We start from the raw sequence: 14,519 nt of genomic DNA, 5'->3' as shown, positions 1-14,519 counted from the left end.
CAGTAGCACGGGAACTAGCAGAAAGAATCAACAACTGGGATCTCATCTTATTAAAAAGCTTCTGCACTGCAAAAGAAACCACCAACAGAGCTAACAGACAACCTACAATGTGGGAAAAAAATTTTAGCAGCTGTACCTCAGACAAAGGACTACGATCTAGAATATATAAAGAATTGAAAAAATCAGACCCCCCAAATTCAAAGACCCAATTCAAAAATGGGCATCTGAAATGAACAGACATTTCTCAGACAAAGAAGTAAAAGCAGCAAACAAATATATGAAAAAATGTTCAACATCACTGGTCATTCGAGAGATTCAAATGAAAACAACACTGAGATTCCACCTCACCCCAGAAAGAATGGCTGCTATCATGAAATCAACAAATAACAAATGCTGGCGGGGTTGTGGGGAGAAAGGAACCCTTCTCCATTGCTGGTGCGAGTGCAGACTGGTGCAACCACTGTGGAAGTCAGTATGGAGATACCTCAAAGAAGCAGGGCTAGAGGTCCCATTTGATCCAGCTATTCCCCTGCTGGGTATCTTCCCAAAAGAATTAAAAGAATCATACCACAGCGATACATGTGCACCCATGTTTATAGCAGCACAGTTTGTAATAGCTAAAGCTTGGAAGCAGCCCAAGTGCCCATCAACTAGAGGCTGGATCAAGAAGATGTGTTTTTTTTATAAAATGGAGTACTACTCAGCCATAAAGAATGAGAAACTAGAGACATTTATAGCTAAATAGATGCATATTGAGGCCATCTTCTTAAGTGAAATAAATACCACACACGTGTAAATACCAAATAGTTTCTCTAGTGTGAGAAACTGAAAGTGTAAATAAGGATTAAAATGTTTAAAATGAATAATTGATAATTTGAAATAGGAAAAGGTCCAAAGGTGTAGGGGTAGTGGGAGGGGAAGTGGAAAGGAAAGAAAGGAAAGGAAAAATTATGAGATAAAAAATGTAAATGAAATCTATGTAAATAGGGAAGGGTGGAGGGGTTGAAGGGCGCACAGGTAATGGGGAAAAAAATAAGAACCAAGATACATCATGTACAGGTACAAGCACCCAATGATAAACGTAAATGTATTGTATACCTAAAATGTACCAATAAAAGAACCAAAAAAAAGAATTCCTCAGATACATAATCCTTAAAAAACATGTATAAAAGTAGTACACTCACCCACAAACTCTTCAACACAATCAATTATCATCTTTAATATACACAGAAGATAAAACAAATCCAAGTTTACCCAGAACTTACAAGAGTGGAATATCAGTGATTAACTGCATTAAACAGCAGAGCAGTTCTTCCAAAAGATCTTCTGAATCTGAACCTGATAAGACACACAGAAAGCTTTTTAATAAGGTATAAAACAAAATGGAATTGTTTAGAAGTTAGGTCTCCATTTGTAATGAGAGTGAAAATTATCATTACATTACATTCAAACACTGATTTTGACTTCTGAATAAAAACTAAATCATGAGCAAGTTAGCATCCATTAAGACCTTCACCTAGTATAGGAATTTTGGCTTGAGTTGTTTGGTTTTTGTTTGTTTGTTTGCAGTAGTGGGAACTGCAATATAGTGCTTTATGCATCCTAGGCATGCACTCTCCCACTGAACCATATCCCCAGCCCTAGTATAAAAGTTTTGAACACCAGCTATTAATAACAGCTTTCAAGGCCAGTAATTTTCCAATTCTCCCCATCCTCACAACCTCCCATACTGGAGATTGAACTCAGGGTCTTCACACTGAGCTACATCCTCAGCCCTTTTTAAATTTGTATTTTGAGATAGGATTCTTTTAGGAACTGAGGAAAGAATCTCATGAAGCAGTAGGAATCAGTAGTGTTCAAAACAAAAATCACATGATATCGGGCCAGGGATTTAGCTCAGTGATTCCGGCGCCTGGATCACAAATGTAAGGTCCCGAGTTTGATCCCCAGTACCAAAAAAAAAAAGAATATAAAAATCACATGATATTGATTGGCTTTGAAAATCTAGAAGTCATTTAGCAGTCTTAGACAAAAAATATTTCTATTAGAATAGTAATTTGTATCCTACCATTGCCATTTATTTTTTCTGTGACTTGAGAAGGGCATTTTATCGTGGGCTTATTATTTATAAAGAGTTGGTTTGTTTCTTAGTGGGATTCACACTGTGACTGTGGTTTCCAGAGGTTCAGAAAAAGTACCTTAAGGCTCATCAAGACAATCAAGGTTAGGGCCAGTATTAACAGCGGGGAGGAGTACTGGTCCTCTACCCTTCCTTCAAACAAAGCAGCTAGCACAGCTTAATATTTATACATTTTATACATTTAACTTTAACATAACATCTCACTAAAAGAATTTAATGAAGGAGTAACAGTAGTGTCCAAAACCAGAAATCACAGAAAATACTGATTGGCTTTGGAAATTTGAAGGTCACTTAACTACAGCCTGGGACAAAACACACCCATTGAAATGGTAATTTGCATGGTAGCACATAACTGTGATCTGAGCACTATGGGAGGCTGAAGCAGAAATATCACAAGTTCAAACCCAGCCTGGGCAACTTAGCAAGACCTTGTCTCAAAATAAAAAATAAAAAAGAGCTAGGGATGTAATTCAGTGGGAAGGTCCTGGGTTCAATCTCTGGCACTACTAAAAAAAAAAAAAGGAAGGAAAGAGGAAAGAAACTACTGTCTTACAGTCCTATAGCATCTTATGTCTAATTAACTTCCTTTTCCATTTCTTGCCAGCATCTGCTTCTTAAGAGTATCTTCCCTCCCTGAGTTCTTCCATTGGCTGTCTTCTCACTCACCATGCTTGCTCTCAACACTCACCACTTACCTGCTAGTGATTCCTAGTCACAGTTTTCCTCTGGACCTCTCCACTGACAACCATAGATCTCTATCCAATTGCCTACTGATCATCTCCACCCAGAAGCGTCATTAGTACATCAAACTCCACATGTTCAAAACCGAATTCACCTCTCCCAACTCTTCAAAACCACTTGTTTCTTCTTTATTCTCCTTTTCAGTGACTGCATCAGTAATTCAAGGTGAAAAGCCAAACTACTCTGTCATAACTCATCCTTCTATAGTCAACCCATCACTGGGTCCTCTCAACTACAGTCCACCCTTCTGACACTGCCTCTTTACTCCCTGTCATGCTTTCCTTCATTATATTACCTCACTTCAGTTAAACAAGTTTACTACATTACAACTCACTCCTGAACATCTTGAAATTTTCCTACTTGTAGTATTTGTACCTCCAAGTTTCACTCTTCTTCAATCCAAACTCCAGATTTTTATCAGAGAGAGGTAAGTAAACTCCACACTTTCATTCTCCTAGCTTAGATCTTTTTGATTACTTTAAGCTAATGGCTATCAAGACAATTCCAAACTCCAAAGTACAGCATGCCAGACCCTTCAAGTTACAAACACCTTGCACCTGCTGGTATCTCTGTTTTCCTCCATTACTCCCTTCACAATGATATTCCAAGTTATTCCTCCTCAAAAACACTCCCTCAGGCCGGGGATTTAGCTCAGTGGTTCCACTGCCTGCCTCGCAAGCAAAAGGTCCGAGTTCGATCCCCAGTACCAGAAAACAACAACAACAACAACAACAAATTCCCTCTTCCTGGAATAGCCTCCAACAATGAACACTTGATATTTTAAAAAGCTCATCTTTCTCCATTTAAACCATCCTTGACCTCCTTCTCCTCTTAAAATTCAACTCTCTTGCCTCAACATGAATAAAAATAATCATCTATAATCTGTGCATACATGGATTATGTCAGTGTACATTATCATTTGTCCACATGCAGGCAGGCCCCTACTGGACTCTATACTTCCTGAGGGCAATGACTGACAAAGGGCTGCACAACATTCAGCCCTCCACAGCTATAGGTTCCACATCCATGGATTCAGCCAACTATAGACTGAAAATGTTTAGGAAAATTTTTTTTTATTTTAATAAATTTTATTTTATCCCATTCCCCCCTCCCCTTACACCCCTCCACTCCATATGTATAAAAGCTTTGTTTCCATTTTTTTCTTCTATTTTCACTTTTTTTCTTGTCCCTTTCTTCCTTTCTCCCTCCTTCCTCCCTTGTTCCCCTTCCCATTTGAACATCTTGTCCTGAACATATACATTTTTTTCTTTTCATTATTCCCTAAACAATATAGCATAACAACTATTTGCATAACATTTTCATTGTACTCTTTATATAAGTATTACGGAGATGATTTAAAGTATATGAGAGAAGCTGGGTGTAGTGGCATAAGCCTATAATCCCAGCACTCAGGAGGCTGGGGCAGGAAGATCACTTCAAGTTTGAGGATAGCCTGGACTACATAGTGAGCTCAAGACTAGCCTGAACTGCACAGCGAGACCCTGTCTCAAAAAAAAAAAAAAAAAAAAGTATATGGAAAAATGTATGCTATATCCAAATACTAGGCCATTTTCATTTTATATAATGACTTGAACATCTGTAAATTTTGGTTTCTATATGGACTTGTAAAACCAATAGATACCAAGGAGAAAATTGTATTATATACACAATATATGTTTGCTGAACAGAACCTAGGTATATTAGTAAAGATCCAGCAGTTGTATCTAAAGCATCAGAACACTCTGAGTCCCAAAACCAGCTCAGCAACTTTTTTCTAGGTCACCGTATTAGCTGGTATTCAGCAATTACAGAGAAACACTTTTCTGCCTTGTCACAAATAGAACTGGCAAGTAACCCTTTAACAGAGTACAAATAGTGAGGAGAATATTAAATCATATTGAACATATCAATCAAGACTCAAGTTCAACAACCACATTAAATTTCAGTCCAATAAGGAGTGAATCTAAAATCTGTTTCATCACCAAGCCTATCCAACCTAACCCAAATGAGTTAACAACTGTTCCAACAAGTTCATTTGTTGGCACGTTATACTCAGTATGTTTGCTGAACTGTCACTCCTTAGCGCATTCTACAGAGTACAGTGACCCAGACAAAAAGGAGAACATTTAAAATCGCTCATTGATTCCTTAAAGAACATTTCAGACCACATGCCAATTTAATAACCTATTCCTGTGCAGCTAAGCAGCCAGCAGAGTTTCTTTTTAATTACAGAAGGTGAGGGAACACATGATCAGGACCCACAGATGGTGCCTGGTTGGATTTTTTCTTCCAGGCCTGTAAACACATCTAATTTTTAAACATTAAATCAGTGACAATTCAGTGATTATTCACTTCCATGAGCCATCCAAATCATGACCTCAGCCAAGTTTACAACTAAGTCAATTAAGATACATTCACAGCCTTTTTATCAGTTTAATACAATAAATGAAGATAATAAATAATTTCACACAAGTAAAATGTAAGATTTCAAAGCCAATGCTCTAACAAAAGACAAGAATAGCAATTTCCAATTGAAATCCTTGAAAACTTAACATTTATTGGAAAAAATTCCTCAGAATCCCTTTTATTGTTTTGGAGGCTAATCTAGAAGTATATAATTGTACAGTAAGTGAACAGAGGCAAGATTTGGCTGCTTCAGGGAGTAGAGGAGAATGGGAAAAAAGAATTAAGATATATGATATACAGGTACAAATTTCCTATGATGAATGTGATTAATGTGCATGATAAATATGCACTAATAAAAAAAAAGTTAAAAAACAAAAGAGATGGACTCAACTCGATGTACAATTGATGGAGAAATAGATTTTTTTAAAAAAATCTGCCTGCTTACCATTAAGCAAGCTATTCATATTACATTATTTCTCAAGCAGCATTTATAGCACCTTAGTCTATGTAAGTTCAGATTCTTCTTAGTTCCAATAAAAATAAATTCATCTACCAAAAATTACAGTAACACACACATTTCTCACCATAAAAATAATCTCCTTTTTGTTGTTTTTTATTTGTTGTGGTTGTTTTTGTTTTCTGTTGGTAGGTTTTTTTGTTTTGTTTTGAGACAGGGTCTCAGTTTGTAATCCAGGCTGGCCTTGAACTCACTACACAGCCCAGGGTGGCCTCAAACTCATGTTGATCCTCCTGCCTCAGACTCCTGAGTGCTGAGATTATAGACGTGCACCAACACATCCATCTTTTAAAGACACTCTTCAAAGCCCTTGAAATTAAGAGGTCAATGACCAAGTAAACTGAGGCTCTGTCAGCAAAAAAAACTGCAAAAATCAATTTGTTTACTATATTATAAAGATCTACAACTTAAGAGTTTTTCTCTTTAAGAGAGAAAATGTTTCTTTAAAGAGTTTTTTTAATGTTTCTTTAGAGAGTTTTCTCACAGAGTTTTAAATTGCCTCAAATGTTTTAATATTGTAAATCTTAGCCTCTATGAAATAATATTAATGGCTCACCTTTACTCAGTGTTCTCCCTTTGAGCGACATTGTGCTGAGCACTTCACTCTGTCTCAAATTATCCTGACAATAACTCTTACACAGTAGGGACAACTGCAATCATCATTTTACAGATGAAAAAATCAAGACTCAGAGAGATCACTTTATTTAGAGTAAAGGGCAAAGGCCACATCTGAACCTAAACCAGGAATCTCGGGGGGAAAAAAGAAAAAGAAAATCCCTACAAATCATCCTAAAGCCTCACTTCTATGCAAAGCTGGAAAAAAAAATCAATTGATCCATGTTTCACTGAAGACCCTAAATAAAAAATCCTTGAGAAGTGAGTACCATGGGGCAGGTTGGGGGAGAGAGATATGAAGGACCACATAGGAGTTTACACATCAGGATGGTATATTATACATTCATCAACACGTACAAGAAGTCTTTGGTTTCTTAAATAGCCAATGTACAAATAATCTAAAATAATGAATAAATATAAACTACTTATTATCAATATTATACAGAAACAGTCACTAAAATCCCAGACCTGTCAAGTGGGCTTCTCACATTCTAAAGCCCTAGCCCCACTTCTCAGGTTAGTTCTCATAAGCCTCACCAGACGAAAGAACAAGGACAGACAAGATGTTTTCTAAGGTCCCTTCCAACTCTCCTAATCTATATATGTAAGACTAAGCTGCAGTCTCTGTTCATTCCTTCCATTCAGCAACATCCCTGTTGTTTTTTCCTTAGGGAAAGAAGCAATAGTAAAATACTATCTTAATCAAATACCTTCCATCACAGTAGGAGGAGGAAGACTCTAAAACAAAACAAAACACATTCATTGAGTAGGAGAAAACAAAGCAGCAATCAGAAAAAAGAAACAAGGATCATTTAAATCAGGTTGCACATAGTTATTAAAAGGAATATTAAAAGACATAGAGCCAGTTGCTCTCTTTGGATTCCCAAACTTAAACTGCCAGTTTCTCAGTGCTGCCCATAATGAAACTGTCCCTAAAATAAGTATTATTTTGATCAAAGCCGGGAGTGGTGATGCACCCCTGTAATCCCAGCATTCAGGAGGCTGAGGCAGGAGGATCACCACAAGTTCATTTCACAGCCAGCCTGAACTACAGAGTGAGTTCAAGGACATCCTGAACTACACAGTGAAACCCTGTCTCAAAAAACTTGATCAAGACATACTTGGAAAGCAGAGTAAACAGACTGAAAAGTTCAAAACAAAATTAATTTATTTAAAATGGAAGACACATAACTAGATTATATTTATTATAAATTTATTTTCAAAAAACCATAGTGGAGTCTATAGTGTTGCCAGCTATAATTATGAAGCTAATACTAAAATTATTCTAAAATATTAAACATCTAATCAACAAAATAAAAATGCCTCTATATTAATCATAATAGGGAAGTGCTCACTTTGGTAGCACATATACTAAAATTGGAACAATACAGAGAAGATTAGCATGGCCCCTGTGCAAGGATGACACACAAATTCGTGAAGCATTCCATATTTAAAAAAAAAAAAAATCATAATAGGGAAAAGTAAATGAACTTCCTAAAAACTGGTCTACATTTCCATATATTGCAATATTTATAAGCTTCTGCCCTATAATATTCCAATAAAATCAAGAATAATTCTGGTTGACTGCTTTTATTGTGGTCAAAAAGAAATGTTTCTAATTACTTTAAAAATGTCTACCAGGTTTGATTATAAAGTGTGCTTATCAGTAAAGTTTCAGTGACTTCGTTCCACTGATAACATAAAGCAAAGAAAAGAAGAGAAGAAAAATATTACAAACAGCAGCACCTATTCAAAGACCAAAGAACAACTCAGGAGCTCCTAAAAATCACTTTTGTTTTTCTACAAAGACAGATTACAAGTCTTAAATGTTAAATATTTTTAAAGGAATAAACACATTTTTTCATCATTGGTATATTTTTTGCATTACCTATAACTAATGAAATTAAATTTTATCATTAAATTTTATACTAAAATAAAAATAAAACAAAAGCTTTTTGGACTTGTTTTAAAATATTTCTAAATGAAGGAAGCTAATAATTGCTATGTATGTGAGGGATGAATGTGTTAATTATCTTGATCATTTTATAATGTAATCATTTTACAATGTATATGTATCTCAAAACATGGCATTGTACATCAAATTATATATGATTTTGTCAACTATATTCAATTTTAAAGAAACTACTCAACTGCTCACTATGCAATTTCAAGTCTTCCTCCTGTGCTACAGCCTGCCCCAGTTTGGGGGGACCAGTTCAAGCAGAGACAAGCAGAAAATGACACTTTGCTGCCAGGGCGGCAAAAGCACCTCAGCAAGGGGAAAAGATCAAAATTTCAAAGGAGAGAGATTTACCTCCACTGAGTTTAGCAAAACAAAGATCACATGGATTTTAAGCCTAATTCCAAAGAAAGAGTTTCAAAAGTGTTTTAAGCCAGAAGAAAATGGAAAGGAAATTGGCTGTGTTAGGTATAATTAGGGATTTTTAAATCTATTTCCACAAATTTCTCCTTACATGATTTTTTTCATTGTTGTTGTTTTTAATTTTTTTTTTGGTACCGGGGATCAAAGTTGGGTCCTTGCGCTTGCGCAGCAGGCAGCAAAACCACTGAGCTAAATCCCTTTTCTTTATTGTTTTATCCCTTACAAGTTAGCTCCCTTTCTCAATTGTTTTTGTGCCTTGGCTCTCCATTTACCTGCCACAGTGAAGCCCTCCAAGGACATCTGAATATAAGTCTTTTCCTTGTTTGGGTTCATCTTCTCTAGAAGAGTATCCACTAATCTGGTGAGGATAAAATCCTGTGCCAGCACTCTGGCAGCCAAGTGAAGCCACCTCACCCTTCACTCCAACCTTTCCCTGACCTTGCTCTCTGCAGACCAGGCTCACTCTGCCTGAGCTCACCCCGTGAGGACCTGGGTTACCCTAAACACACTTCCAACACGAACCTGGGGAAGGGTGGTCTCATAACTGCAGGGCCACGGAAAGAATCTCAGCTTCTAACTGTTCTTTCACGTGCTTGCCTGCCTTCAGGGACACTTGGCACTTAGAATTTTCAAGCCTTTCTAGAACTGTGGGGCAAAAATTCGTTTTTCTCAGGATTTCTCCAATCCTGAAGGCATTTAGCTTTCACCTTTCACCAATTAAACTCTTCATTATTCAATTCTCAAACTTCCAAAATGTTGGCATTCTGTTACCCTCTTTTCTTTAATCTAATAAATTCATGAGGTTTTTGTTTGGTTGGGGGTTTTTTTGTTGTTTTTTTTGGTACCGGGGCTCAAACTTGGGTCCTTGTGCTTGCGAGGCAGGAGGTGGAACCACTGAGCTAAATCCCCAGCCAAATTCATGAGTTTTTAAAAGCCTCTTCACTAGTATCTTGCTGGAGTTTCAGAAGAAAACGAAAATAAACATGTATGTTTAATCTACTAGGCCTGAAAGCAAATCCTACAAAATAAATAATTTTAGAAAATAAATTTAGGTTGAACTATTACATGTCAAAGAAATGCAGTTAAGCAAGCCTTTTACTAGGCATTAGTCCGGTGCCTAGTCCAGTCTCTACTCTCCACAGAACTGCATTAACTGGTTCCGTTCCCCCTCCCTCTCTCTCTCCCCATTTCTGAGCATAGTATCCACCTCTTCCTCACACTCCTTCTCCATGTTCCTCTTCCCAGTACCTTCTACTTCCCTGGATCATCCTTTCAGTTTTCCCCCTTTGTTGATTCTATCTTCAGTCCTTCAATCTCGAAAAGGCTTCCTCACTCATTTAAAGATAAACCAAAGAGGGAAACTTACTGCTTTGTAGTAGCAGCAGTATGGTTGAGTAGTTACTCCAATGAGCCCTCCTGTACAAAAGAACTAGTTCTCGGCTGATAATGTAACACTTTTTCATGTGCTGACAGGCTTCCAGGAAGTAGAGATCTCTAAGGACCCCAACACCATTACCAAAAACAACCACAAGAAAATAAACTCACTTGAATCCAGAGTAAAATGATACACAGAAGAAAACTCTAAGACAGTTTGATGTTAAGACAAATATGGATGAAGTGTAATATGGGCAGACTAAGCCTCCAGCATTGCCAAGGAAGAGAACTTGGACCTGAGAGCTTGTGTTACGCCTTGAACCACTGAAGGAGGCTAAAATGGTACCAGGTTCATAGCCCCTGAATCCCTTTAAGCAAATATAAATTCCTCCCCAGTATGAGCCTTTTGTATTTGTTTAAATCAAACAAATACAACAAACATCATCAAATAAATACATAAGGGAACAAACCATCAGAAGTATTTGTAAACACAGACAACAGATTTAGACCCCTAGAGATTTAAAGCACTGGACATACAAGACAAAATGTAAAATAAGCATCAGTACTACCTTGACAAAAATGGGGCATAAAACCAAAAAGAAAAAGAAAAAAGAAAATAAAGGAAGAGAAACTCATATTGAAGGCAAAAGGAAAATGGGAGCAATTTTGTAGTACTTCATAGTTTTGCCTTAGGGCTGGCTCTGTTGCTTTGACTAATTCTCAAAGGCATGGAATAGTGAAAAGAGCTATCCCCGTATAATGTTATAAATTCTAACAATCTGCTCCCACATCACACAAGGCCCCTGGGAAAATGTTCAAATACAATATCCCACAAATTTAGATTATAACCTGAGAGCTTACTGACAGTCAAAATACTCTCATACAGATTGCTTTGCTGGAAATGCCAGCAATATCCATCCACATGATCTCAGCAGTATTACAACGGACTGGAATAAAAAATGCTGTAGGTTGTAATAAGCGAATATACCTAAGATGCCTCAGTTGATTTTGCTCAATTGTTTTCAGATGGTTCTCTACATAAATTCAGCCTTCAAACAACCTACCCTACTATGTACTGTATCACGATCCTAAGCAGTGTTCTACACACCTTAGATATTTATACATGAGCCAACAAATGGATATTTTCAGACACTGCATTGTGAAGTTCTATTTTTTCTCACTCACAAATATTTAATATTACTACATTATTGTAAATTATGAAAACAAATTGGTAGAGAATCTAAAAAGGGCTTCACAATCAGAAATTGAATCGTCAAACTAACAACATGTAAGACTAAGACAAAAATAATTAGATACAACAAAAAAACAGCAAGTCTTTAACCTTAAAAAGATATTCACTGGACTCATGCTTGTGGACCACCAGCAGACTCAACAACAAATAAAAAGAACATCATTAAAAAGCATGTATAGGGCTGGGGATTTAGCTCAGTGGTTTCGCTGCCTGCTGCGCAAGCACAAGGACCCAAGTTCAATCCTCAGTACCAAAAAAAAAAAAAACCATGTATAAAACCCTATAAAAAAGGAGACAACTCAGCCAGCACATGGACAGAGCTACCAATTATCAGAACATACAGATGGTTCTTTCAGTGTGACAATCATCTTGATAAGGTGGTCTATGATTGAAAAAATGTTTTTATACCATCCCTACCTTTGGTAACCAAGGATAAAAAACCATGCTTCTCAAGTTTGAGCAAGAGTGGGTGACACAGAGCTAAAGAGAGTATACACAGAGGATGTTTGCCCTCAAAATAAATATAGTATATCTCTCAAGTGCATCAATTTAGTCAGCAGTAATAAAAAATAATTTATCTTACAATAAAAAAGACAATGTGTTCCGAGTATAAAATATCTGTAATTTTTAGGACAGAATATAAAACAAAGTGCTGGGTTTGCAAGGTTGGTTGGATTATGTATGCTTGTAGGCCTTGTGGGATGGGGATAAACATACACTCCACTCTTGCTGTGAAAACTTCGCAGAAAGGCTTGCAACTCACCAAGTAGGACTATGTTTTTGGTATTTGTACTATAAACATGCATGCTAGCATTTAAAAAAAATAACACATTCTGATTAAAAGCTCTGTTTAAATATCAGTATATATTTAAGAAACATAGAAAGTTAACAATCAGGTTGGGGATTTAGCTCAGTGGTTTCACCGCCTGCTGCGCAAGTGCAAAGACCCGAGTTCGATCCCCGGTACCAAAAAAAAAAAAAAAGGTAATAATTGGGGCTGGGGATTTGGCTCAGTGGTTCCATCACCTGCCTCGAAAGCGTAAGGTCCCGAGTTCAATCTCCGGTACCACAAAAAAAAAAAAAAAAAGAGAGAGAGAAAGTTAACAATCACAATAGTAAGTTAAACAGATTCATCTCTTAAAACTCAAACTCAAAAGCATAAACACAGGCTCTGAAAATCAATGCTGAATGGCAAACCATAATTGTGAAAGACACTGAATTAATTCTACATAATTCTCATAAACATCCCCTCTTAAAACACACAAAGTTCATAAGGTTCAAGAAATCAAAATTCCACATAATTTTTCATATATAAGTTAATTTCCTCACAATACTTCATTATCTGGATATAAAATCCCCAAACAAAAATTAATAGTACTCCGATATACAAACTGTGAAAAGAAATTGGTAGAGAATTTTAAAATGGCTTGGTGATCAAAAGTAGAACTTTCAAGCAACGTGTAAGACTAAGACATAATTAGATATGCCAGAAACATCAAGTTTTTAATTTTAAAATGATATTCGCCAATAATGAATCCACCAAGAAAAAAATCAAAAACAATTTCATTCACAATAGCTTAAAAAAAAAAAAGGCTAAATATTTAGGAATCAACCTTAACCAAGTAGATGAAAGACTTCTCTAATAAAAATTATAGAACTCTGAAGAAATAGAAAGTGACATTACAAAATAGAAAGACATCCCTTGTTCATGAATTGGCAGATTATAATATAGTTAATGTTATTAAAATGCCCATGTTACCAAAAACAATCTGTAGATTTAATGCAATCACTATTAAAATATCAACAATATTCTTCACCACACTAGAAAAAAAATACTAAAATTCATATGGAGTCACTTAAGATTCAGAATAGCCACACCAATCCTGAGCAACAAGAGCAAAGTGGAGGCATCACAATATCAGATTTCAAGTTAATAATACAAAGCTATAGCAACAAAACAACTGGCTCAAGAACAGACATGTAGACCAATGGAATAGAACAAAAGACAGAGAAACCATGTACAGCCATCTAATTTTTTGACAAAAAACATACATTAAAGAAAAGACAGCCTCTTTGACAAATAGTGCTAGGAAAACTGGTTATCTATTTGCAGAACATTGAAACTAGATCCCTCTCACCTTGTATTAAAATCAAATCAAAATGATCTAAGACCTAGATATAAAAACAGAAAACCGGGCAGAGGATTTAGCTCAGTGGTACCACCGCCTGCCTCACAAGCACAAGGTCCTGAGTTTGATCCCTGGTATCAAAAAAAAAAGACAGAAAACCTTTTGAAATTGCTGGAAGATAACAGGGGAAATACCTAAAGCCATAGTACTAGGCAAAGACTACCTAAATAAAACTCAATAGCACAGGAAATAATATCACTAAAAAGCTTCTGCACAGCAAAAGAAACAATCAACAGAGTGAAAAGGCAACCTACAGAATAGGAGAAAATTTTTACTTACTCTTCTGTTATAAGGCTAATATCTAGAATACATAAAGAACTTTATAATTAAACCTCAAAAAACAAATGACTCCATCAAAAAAATGGGTAAATGAACTGAATAAACACTTCTCAAAATAATAAGTACAAATGGCCAATAAATACATTAAAAAAAAAATCTCAACATTAGCCATTAGGGAAATGCAAATCAAAACAACACTGAGATTCCACCTTATTTCAGTAAGAATGGCTAATATCAAGGACTCAAAAAACAGCAAATGCTAGTGAGGCTGTGGGGGAAAAAGGAACAATCCTACATTGCTGGTGGGAATATAAACTAATAAAACCACTATGGAAATCAGTGTGGAGATTCCTCAAAAAACTAAGAATAGGGCTGAAGATTTAGCTCAGTGGTGGTGCCGCTTGTCTGACAAGCATAAGGTCCCAAGTTCAGTCCCCGCAAGCGTAAGGTCCTGAGTTCAATCCCAAATACCAAAAAAGAAAAAAAAGAAAAACAGAAATTGCATTTGAGGCCAAGGAGCAGAGCCCCCCCAGCGCTGAGGAGGTGAGCCTCTTGGGATGCCATAGCACTGCCTCTGAATGCTGAGGAGCAGAGCCCCCCCCCAGTGCCAAGGAGGTGAGCCA

The 14,519-nt window shown here is 36.5% G+C and overlaps 1 protein-coding gene and 1 non-coding gene across 11 annotated transcripts in view; one reads left to right on the top strand and one right to left on the bottom strand.

Annotated features, from left to right (window-relative positions):
* Dym (dymeclin) overlaps positions 1-14,519 on the bottom strand; it is a 424,183-nt gene that overhangs the window by 325,461 nt on the left and 84,203 nt on the right. For all 10 annotated transcript variants that reach the window (XM_021236605.2, XM_087189093.1, XM_021236606.2 and 7 more), the window contains exon 6: positions 1,266-1,338. In XM_021236605.2, coding sequence (XP_021092264.1) covers positions 1,266-1,338 — 73 coding nt within the window. The remainder of the gene's footprint in view (positions 1-1,265; positions 1,339-14,519) is intronic.
* Positions 7,767-7,873, top strand: LOC147830094 (U6 spliceosomal RNA). The gene has a single exon (XR_015445016.1). It is a non-coding gene; the product is annotated as a U6 spliceosomal RNA (small nuclear RNA).

This window comes from Heterocephalus glaber, unplaced genomic scaffold (genome assembly GCF_053883595.1).
Source record: "Heterocephalus glaber isolate CG9 unplaced genomic scaffold, H.glaber_assembly_v1.0 deba00000331, whole genome shotgun sequence".
Taxonomy (NCBI): Eukaryota; Metazoa; Chordata; class Mammalia; order Rodentia; family Bathyergidae; genus Heterocephalus; species Heterocephalus glaber.
Note: the sequence above shows the minus strand (reverse complement) of the source record. Positions and strands in the feature narration are given on the sequence as shown.